Genomic DNA, 10,251 nt, shown 5'->3' on the forward strand with positions numbered 1-10,251 from the left:
GGCATGGATTGCAGGTAGACACCAGCTACAAAAAAGGTGCACTGGTGGAAAATACAGCACAAAAACCTGCTGGACACGGCACTTTCCTTTTGTGTTCTTCCGTAATGCTGATGCTGTAGATGCAGTATAAAATTCTGTACCATCAAGAGGAAACTGTTTGCACCTGAATGTGCCATACAAGAGACATGCTATGCTGACTGTTCTTCTTCTGGTGAAGAATTCAGCCATGCATTCCTTCCTAGCAGTTCAAGCACATGGACCTCTTGTTCAGCTGTCCATATTGGTGCTGCTGACAGTCCTCACCATGTGGGAATACTGCTTGTACAAAGGGAACATAAATATCCTCATAACTGGTATACAGCTGTCTTACCTGGTTATTTAAGCCTACAGTTACCATCATCATTTCTCCAACCATTTCAATCCAGCTTGTTCCGCAAGGATTATGTGAGTTCACTCCTCTTCTAAACCACACCTACAATAGCAACAGCAAAAAGTCTAAATTTTGCTCCTTCTGCATTAGCAAGCAGACAGCTGGAATTTAGTTTCTTCAGTGGATTAGTCTTAATCTCTAATACTGACTTGCCGCATTGCCTTAAGAAGTCTCTTACCTCCTTGGTTCTTTTTCTTTATCGGGTAAAGATAAAATAATTCTCTTAGTAGTACCCAGACTGTGTGTCCTTGTGAGCAACTACAGCCAGAACAGCCCACAAGGAGACTTTTTGTTATGACTCTCTGTGACAGAGTTAGTTTCCCTGCCATTGGAAAAATACTTTCTATTAACATGTCAACTGTAGGCTATTTTTGGTCACTCTGAATGGGCTTCTAAATAGTGTTCTTGTGTTCAAACCCTAGAAGCAGGGCTGACGGAGGGAACTGTCAGAGGGATCTTTTCAGTGGTACAGCTCTTTAAATTGTTACCCCTTAGATTAGTTTTTACCAATCCAAAAGTGTCTACGGGTTGGGTACCTGGAAAAATTTCCATCTGTATTTAGCATATAGTCATATAGTGGCAAGCAGCTACTTTAGAAGTTGTTGGTTGAATCATGTAACAGCCAGTGTACTTGACTATCTTGTGGCAGATCTGAAGAAAAACATGCTAGCTTATCCACATTTATTATAGTGGTTTTATCTGGCAGATGGAGCAGGCTGGACACAGTCTGTTACCATGGCTCAGCTGACAAGTAGTAACTCATTAAACCAGAGTAACTCAATTGCTTAAAACTGCTATACATGCACAGAATTCATCTATGTTTTTGAATTAAATATGAAGGGATTTGATTGCAACCAGCACAAGAGCACTCTATTACATTCTTCAAGACTTTCAAGACTCCCTGTGAGGATCAGGGAGTTGGACTCGATGATCCTTATGGGTCCCTTCCAACTTGAGATATTCTACGATTCTAAGTTAAAACCCCAGTAAGAAAGTAATCACACACACATAACAGATATGTCACTTAATAAATACAAAAAAACTACATTAAAAGGCTGAAGAGGGAACAGTTACAGTAGGAAGATAAAAAAACAGGATCATATAGAAAAGCGTAAATGAAAATATTCCCCATGCCGCTTTTGATGTAACCTTCAGACCATGTGGAAACAAGACTCAGCAGCTAGGAGTCCCTTCAATTTCAATGCTTAATGTCCCTTAGAAGTAGACCCCTTATTACATCCCCACCAACATCCCCACCCACCTACCACATCTGTCTGACTTGGGTTTAGAAAATTCCTTCCAAGAGAAAAGCAGAAGGTCTTCCTTAAATTAAACGCAACTATGTATATCACAAACCGCAGAGCATTCTCATAACAGCAAGGGGAACTAGAATTCCCCAAACCATGAGGATAGTGAGTCCAAATCACCAATGTTTCCTATGAAAGTTACATGCCTGTTTGAGAAAAGCAGATAGAAAAAAGTAAGAAAAAAACAGAACCAGATCATGACACCTCTTACTTTTCTATCCTTTGTAACACACCATACCACATCAACACCCACAGAGACGTGCATAATCCCATTTTCAGAGCTTGGAGACTCCACAATACTCCAGGAAATTCCTGCAAGAAACCAAAACCAGAGGGTATTGTAGGTTAGTTTCTTATTCGACACTATACAAATCAAAGGGGTTTCCAGCTAAATTTAACAAACTTTACCTTGAGGGTTATTCCTATCAATTCCTTCTCTCACAATAGCTTGCCCTTCCCAAAGAGTTGCCCAAAGGAGGTCATATGGTCCACAGCTGATCTGTACAACTTCACCAGGAGTCGTGATTAAGGACCACGTGGAACCTTCTGGATTGTGATGGCAAACATTTTCTCTGTACCATACCTAGAAAAGTTTTTAAAAAAAACAAATAAAACTTAGAAAAATATCACTACAATAATGAAACCATTGAGACAAGCATGAAGACAAACTGGAAAGAACAGTCTTCCTTTAACAACAGGATTTTTTTATGCAGTGCAGTGTATGCACTCTGACCTTTAAAGGTATTTTTTTGATGTTGATTATGCAGTTGAAGACTATTTCCTTATGTGCTAAGGGAGGAGGCTTTTCTACAGACTAGCTTTATCATGGAAGCGAATCTGGATCGGGTACAGTAACCTATTGCTACAAGTTCTGTGTATATTTCACCATTTAAAAAACACTTCAGTGTATTTCAGGGCATGTTATATAAACCAAGAATGAACAACTATGTAACACAAAAATGCTACTGTTAGATGATAGCCCGACCTCACTTTCACTGAACAGAGCTTGCCACAATATGGATAAAAAATTCCATTCTCTGTGCAGCCTTCAGTGACATCCAGTCCATTTGCTAGTCTTGGTCCTACTGTCTGTGTGCTTTTCTATAGTTCACAGTCAAAACAGGAAGGTCAAACCTAGACAGCATCCTGTGGTAGTCATGTGAGTGCTCCAAAACCTGACTGCTGAGTGCTAAATCCTCATTTTTAGAAATACTTTATTTCTCTGGGGACTTCTACTTGGGAAATGAAAGCATTTTACAATGTCAGTCAAGTAAGCCTGTAGAGTGGGATGCTGGTCACATATTACTAGGAAGTATGAGGCATAAGGAATTGTATTTTAAACAATTTAACCAAGATTGGTTGCCTCTCCAGGCAGTACCAAATGTGACTGAAATCTCAGGCTATCTGTTAAAACTGTTACATTCTTCCCTGTGAGACCACAAGTTAGAAATTGTCTAGAGACAAAGGAATGTCAGATATATGCTGTAAGGATGAAGGAAGGAAAGCAAGAATCAAATCTTTACAGCACTGAGCAAAAGAGGAGAGACCTTATGGTAGGCCTAAAAACAAAAAAGAAAAAGAAAGATGTATAGTTTTCAATAGAAAATAAATTGAAAACATTCCAGAGCTGGATTCCACATTGCCAAGTCAGGAGGTTACCAATTTCTGATCAGTAAGTCTTAGAAAACCATTCTGCAAACTCTTTCTTGAATCACTCCTGACTCTCCACCACAGAGACACAGCACAATACTTTGCAAGAATCTTTATCAGGTTTTAAGGCTCCTTCTCTTTGTTACCAGTGCCATAGTCTGCATTCTGGGCATTTTTCAGGATATAAGACACTACTCAGCCCAAGTTTTTAAGATTCACCTGTTTACAGAGGTTTAAGGCTTCCATAAAACAGCAATCCTACGAGATACTAAGCCTTTCCCTTTGCAGCACAAGTTGTTACACAATGTAGTCCCAAAGCTGCTTTTACATCCTCTGCCAGATGCACAAACAGCGTTATTTCCTTACCAACATAAAACAGTAACAAACCTGCCTTGCTTTAAAAGCATTCAAGTCCTTTTCAGTAGTAAAACATTACAAAACTTAGTGAACATGCACATACCCTTCCTTGTAAAGAAACTGCCCATACTGATAAACGGCCAAGAGGCTCATCGGTGATTTCCCATCCTCCAATGGAGATATCATTGAAAGGATCTGGCAACTGATCTGGATCATCATGTGATACGATCTGAAGCAAAGAGAAGGAAGATTGAGAAGAGGAGACACTGCAAATAGATAGGCGATTTGGCTGGTGGCCTAACTCGTTTCTTGCAGATTGGTTTACGTATTGCTCACTAGAGTGGCTGAGCATGGAGATTCTTCCTCTCATTCAAGGCTGCTATAGGCAGAGAGAGGGGAAACACTGCCGAAGCAGCGCAAAGAAGTCTGTGTTTCATCCCCTAACTAAAGGAAATTTTTACTCACAGAACAGTGCATACAGACGTTCTTGGAACTGAAAAGCTGGAACATCACAAATTACAATTTTTGTACATTCTTAGAATGGAACAACAATTATTAAAGAACAGTTATTCATACAGATAAAGGATGCAGCTGGTGAATGATGCTAGACAGGTGCCACCTCGAAAGAGTGCTTTGTCAAACAACCAAAGGAAGTTAAAAAGTTGGTTTGAAATTTGCAAAGGAGCTGAGCATCTATCTCCAACTGCATTAGTGTGAGATTTGGCACCTTATTACCACAGGTTTCTATGAAAAATCCCAGCCTTCCATTTATGCTTGCAAGAATTACAAGTTGGAAGTCAAGGAATCCAGGTCCAGCCTACAGAGCAGTGATAAAAAATGAATTTCCCTGCACTTGTAATTGATTATTTCAGAAAATCAGTTTATTTAATATTTAAAAGATATCCAGAACCTTCGCCCAAATGTCCCGTGATTTGTATCTCCTGTATCTGATCCACCTCCTGCGTCTGACACAAGAATTCCATTTCTTATCCTTTGTGTAGGTGCTGGGGAAGTCTATGGCGTAAGTCCAGCCCTGCAAACAGAGGTTTTCTTGTGTGAAAATCAGGGAAAGCTTGAAATCGTAACTCGGAGCAATTCTGCACAAGAGTCACTCCTACAAATACAGTAAAGGTTACTGTGCATGTCTCAACAGCCCTGATTAACAGATCAGCTAATTCCATGAATGATTTATGAATCATGTCCAAATTCCTCTGCATGATATACAGAGAACAAACAAGACACAGTAAAGCATTTTACTTTCTTCATAGTAAAGATCTTAAATAACAGTGGCATCCAGTTGCCAGCATTTCAGACCCGATCAAAAGAAAAAAGCTTCTATAGCAGCTCCTATAGACTTAAAAAGCCTCCAAACAAGATCCTTCCTTGTGCTGTATTATAACTGAGCTATTTCCCAGAAAGAAGTAGCTATGGGAAGTTAAGTGCCTTTTATTTTTACAGACCTTTTACACTTCTATAAAAATGCCTTTTATTTTACAGACTAAGGATTCCCAGAATAGATCTCTTTTTGGTATTGTTCACCTACCCCTTTCTCTGTTGGTTCCCCTCCAATATTTTCATCCACATACCAGTCAGATTCCCACTCCCAGTGTGGTGAAGGGAGTGTGAAACTATCAAGCTGCTGATGTTTTAGCCCGCTCACATCACTCCACTGCCAGCGGTCACTGGGCAGTAATTTCTCACAAAAGCCACCAACTGGATTCCAGCGCTGCCAGAAATAATAAATAAAATATTTTATTTGAGATCATATCATCTCATTGGACATCTACAGGGAGTCATAAATGATACATTTCTTACTTTCTGCAGTAGAAGAGGAATAAATTCCTGGGGTGAGTGAGAAAGCGTTCACACTGTAAGCCCCTACCTAACATAGTCTTTGGAGGAAGCTTTTTTAAGTCTCAAAGAAGGGCTGACTGCAGAGCTAGTCCCAGCCAAGTCATTTTCAGCTACATAAATAGGAACATCTGATGATATATTTTACTGCTAATAGTGCTTTTTTCTTTGGTGATGTATGGCACCATGATACTGCAGCATTAGGATAATGCTGTATAGATGGCCTTGGGATCTCTAATCTACTCTCCATGAGAAAGACGATTAGTATCTTGCCTGCACTAGAAAAATAGCATAGCTTCTGTGCCGGAAACTGTGTCAAGATAACTATATCAGTAAATCTTCCCTGTATCTTATGTTATACCGAGGGGTTTTTTTCCAAATCTGGCTTTAATCAGTTACAGAACAAATAACTTGCTAGGGTTTTTGCCAATGCAGCTGTGTTTTTTCTTTTTTTCCCCACACTCTTACCTACTATAGAAATACTGGCAAAAAATGTCATGTAATAGTGTTACATTTTAGGGCATGTGGAAAATGAGTGGTTCAAAATCCTTCTATAATTTTTACGCAAAATATTATTTACTTTTACTAGGAATCTGGCTAAATTGCTTTGCACATTATCTGTAAACTATTTGAGTTTAATTTTGTCATTGTTAGCTCTTGCAGAATATTTCCTTTTGTGCTTTCTAGTATTTTGTTTTCCATTTTTTCATAGTCTAGAACAAACAAAACAAAAGTTTTAAAATAACAAATAAAATTTAAAGTTTTGCATTTTTAAAGAACATGTTTACATAACAAAAGGAACATTCTTAAATGGCTGGGAAATTGTATCAATGTTAAATAATGTTTAAAATTAATTTGTTGCATTTTTACCCATGCAGATAAGTTAATGTCTTTTCTCAACTTGTATTTATCCTGTTGCCCGTTAGAAATCAGAGAAATGTGCTCAAGAAAATCCTTCAGTTTACTCTCTCAAATAACTTTTGGTTAACTTAAAAACAAAATAGATAGATTTCCTTTAAAATACTATTTAAAAGACATTCTTTTGAAGTACGTCACATAGGAAGGATCATCTTCACAATTCTATGCAAAAAAGCTGGAAACATTGTACTTCAATGGAGAGTTATGCCTTTATCAGAGAATTCTTTGAAACACTGAAAACCAGTATTTTCTTAAGAATAATACATTTTTGATAATGTATCTTTGTTGCCTAGAAGTTACACTGGACATTTTCTTAAGGGGATTGTGTATTTGTCACTAAGGAAAGGAAAACATCAGGTGAAAAGGGTGAACGTTCCAGTCTGAAATGGCTCATATAAAATAGGCCGTAGTGCACGCTGGCGTTGCTTTTGGTAAGAGCAGGGAAGTATAACCTTCCTTTGGGAATTAAACTGTTGAATGTTTAATGAACTATATATGTGCTATTTGGCACATATATACTCTTCAGAAACATCAGGTAAAAAATGGAAACAAATAAAACCAAACAATCTTCCGTGAGAAAAACACGTAGAGATGGCTGATGTACAGATTTGCTATCATTCCTTTCTGATGAATATGTGGCAGTGTGATAGAGGCCCCCGTAACACTTCATACCTGATTCTCATAGGTTTCTTCCTGGTATCTAATAGGAACGTCACCCGAGAACACATAGGTGTATACTTGATGATCACAGGCTATTCCCCAGCAGCACTCTTTGACAGCAGAGACCCGTTTGAATTCCAGCTGTGTGTCCTTACAGAGTTCCCAGTACTGGCCAACAGTAGACAGAGTGTAAACCCTCCCAAAAATGTCAACAGCCCACAAAAGGGAACTGGGCATGGCCATGTCTGAAAGGCAAAAAGGAGGTATTAATGAAAATGACAGTTTTCAAAAATGGATCTTGAACCTACTGTACATCAGTTCTGCTCTGAGCCATCATCAGTCAAATTATTAAATAAAGATGTAAAGAATGATCTTTTAAAAAGAGCCCATGCAAAGCTGGCAGCCAGATCTCCTTCAGTCAGAGCTGTGCAGTTACCCCTCTTAGATGGCTCTGAAAATCCATGTGAAAGACCTTGCTACCGGCACACTATTGTCCATCCTACAAGAGCTCGCAACATTAATAGGACAGCTTTGGCAGGCTGAGGACAGAAGTTAACACTAAACTGAGATGAAGTAGCACGGACTGTTTTATAGCAGAAGGCTTCGCTCTCAAGAGGTGGTAATGCTGGTGGTGCTACACACACCACTCATCTCAGTTCCACAAAGCCATGATATCTTACGGTATCTCCTTCTCAGCCTCCTCTTGGCGTACGCCAACATAGCTACACAGGCACAAAGGAAAAGATGTGAAAGAGAGCTTCTCCATAAGCACACATCTAGTTTTAATCGATGGACCTATTACCTACTGCTGCCAGGAAGCCTCCTTCCAAAGCATTCTGGTGACCACTTTGGGATCTGATCTTTATTTAATATACATAGATGTGATATTTATTTAAGAACACGGAGAGTGTGGTTTGACAGCAGAGACCGGGTTGAGTCTATTTACCACTTAATAACTTGCCATTTTCTGGGCACTGCAGCGCTACCCTTCATGGAGGGGTCAGCATTTTATGTGAGGTAGGTATACGCCAGGCCTTTTAGAAGTCAAGAAAGGCCAGCGTATTTCTGTCACTTGGCCTTCTGGGTGCCATTAAACTGAACAAATTTCAGTTGTTCTATATGTCTGACAGTCAGAACTACTGATGAGTATTTTGAACTTTGCCTACAGTTCTATTAACTGTGCAGTGGGGGACCAGGAGGGGAAAGGTAGAAAAGAGGACTCAGATCCAACACAATGAAAGAAAAGAGGAATCCTTGCTTGGAGTCAGCGTGAAACGCTGCTTGTTTGTTGTGAAACGGCAACTGTGCTTTCAACACAAGAGCCTAAGGAGACTTGCCTGCCTGCTTTCTGACTGATAATGACACAGCTTGTACAGTGTATTTGAATGGCCGAGGTAAAACTGTGGAGAATCTGGAAACAGCTAGGCCAGTGTCAAAGAACAGCACAGTAAATTCACATGGGATCCCAGGGAGGATGTTTCAGAATTCTTTGATTCCTAGAACTGCTGCTGCTAAGTACCTAAAAACCTGGATCCACCAGGTGAATAACAGGTAACACTGAGAAGAAAATTTATAGCAGCAGAGAACGACCGAGGCCAGGAGAAGATCACGAGCAAAATTCTCCTATTAGTTGTGGCAGCATAACTGTGATGAATCCTCTAGTTCTGACCTTTTTTTTTCTTTGTTGCTGCGAGTATGAAGGCATGTATTACTGCCTTTGTCTGCTCTTGGACCAGCCGTTTATCCTCTTTACGTCCTGCCTTTCTACATTAGTAAAAGCAGGATAGTACAGAAGGACAAAGTATGGAAAAAATGGAACGGAACAAAGTGAAGATGAGGTGAAAATTATAATGTGTGTAACACTGGGAAAATAGAGGCCATGAAAATAAGCCTTTCAGTATTAGCACTTAAAATTCTGCAAGGCAGTCTTTATAACAGGAAAATATTATGCATTTAATCTTAAGCAACCAGAATGCCAGCGAGTCTGGAGTAAGGGAAGCATTATGGATAACGCAATGAAGATACCTACCTAGCCAGATAATAAAGAGAAGTGATGCTTGGGTGTGTTAAAGGTAGACAAATATATAAGTGAAGGTCCATACCTGGAACGATGGTCCAGGCAGGCAGAAAAGTACCTGGGACAGTTGAGAAAAAGGTAGTGAAAGTTCCAAAGATTATAAAGTTAGGAAAAATATAGATGGGACAGAATTAAGATAATCCAGGCAGATGCAACTGGGTTAAAATGCTCAAGGCAGCCAAGATAAGTGAGAGTTTCTGCATATTTTCTTCTGAACTTTTGAGAGAGTGTTTGAAGAATCATGGGAAAATCCCAAACGCACTTGGGATTACAAACTACTTTTAAGACTTCAGTTTAGGCCCCTTTGCACTGGGTGTGCTGCAGAAGGTGAAGACAAATGTTGCTTGATTTTGAAGGATGCTCAGTGCTGGTGACTCATGTGCATTTCAGTAAATGCAGAAGTTGCCCAGTATTCTCAGGGGACTGGAAAAAACCTGACCCACACCTGCTAAATTCTTCCTCATCCCTCAGCTCAGCCAGGTAATTTCCAATGGAACTGTAACTACCTAAATGAAGATGACACGTTGTTAATTAAAATTTCCGTCTGCCTGGCGTAACACTGATTGCCACAGAATTCAATAAAAATATCCCAACTCCTTGCACGTTATAAAAGTAATGAAGTTCCTCAGCAGAGAGGGGATGTGCCCCTGCCTTCAGATCGTGGCCGTGGTAGGGTCTCATGTAGGTGCCCACGGGGGCGAACCACCACAGGACTCAATGTGTTCCAAGCTAAAACGCGCACAGACAAGCTTCACCTCCATTTCCAATGAACGCGCGTGGCAAGCTTATCCAATACTCGTATAAAGACATGCATGCACTGGTTTGTATCCGCGGGGATCTCAAAGCGCTTTACAAACTTAACAGAGCGTAAATAACACCTGGGAGCAATCCGAGGTGCAGATAGCGGAGGGCACACGCTGCTTTTTCAGGCGGGCATTAAGGCCAGATCGGCTTAAGAGCCCCTGCGGGGCTGGGGCGCCGCCTGCGCGGGGGCCGTGGCC

General features: G+C 40.2%; 2 protein-coding genes across 2 annotated transcripts in view; one reads left to right on the forward strand and one right to left on the reverse strand.

Moving 5' to 3' along the window:
- The window catches only part of TECPR1 (tectonin beta-propeller repeat containing 1), a 22,028-nt gene extending 14,612 nt beyond the window's left edge, over positions 1 to 7,416 (reverse strand). The window contains exons 1-7 of the mRNA XM_009319999.1: positions 7,186 to 7,416; positions 5,288 to 5,470; positions 4,655 to 4,777; positions 3,848 to 3,973; positions 2,146 to 2,320; positions 1,949 to 2,049; positions 369 to 472 (exon numbers count right to left, since the gene is read on the reverse strand). Of these exons, the coding sequence (XP_009318274.1) occupies positions 369 to 472; positions 1,949 to 2,049; positions 2,146 to 2,320; positions 3,848 to 3,973; positions 4,655 to 4,777; positions 5,288 to 5,470; positions 7,186 to 7,416 (1,043 nt within the window). The remainder of the gene's footprint in view (positions 1 to 368; positions 473 to 1,948; positions 2,050 to 2,145; positions 2,321 to 3,847; positions 3,974 to 4,654; positions 4,778 to 5,287; positions 5,471 to 7,185) is intronic.
- A 1,867-nt stretch (positions 7,417 to 9,283) lies between these two features.
- Positions 9,284 to 10,251, forward strand: part of LOC103913554 — a 21,128-nt gene continuing 20,160 nt past the window's right edge. The window contains exon 1 of the mRNA XM_009320054.1: positions 9,284 to 9,328. Within this exon, the coding sequence (XP_009318329.1) occupies positions 9,284 to 9,328 (45 nt within the window). The remainder of the gene's footprint in view (positions 9,329 to 10,251) is intronic.

This window comes from Pygoscelis adeliae, unplaced genomic scaffold (assembly GCF_000699105.1).
Source record: "Pygoscelis adeliae isolate BGI_AS28 unplaced genomic scaffold, ASM69910v1 Scaffold242, whole genome shotgun sequence".
NCBI lineage: Eukaryota > Metazoa > Chordata > Aves > Sphenisciformes > Spheniscidae > Pygoscelis > Pygoscelis adeliae.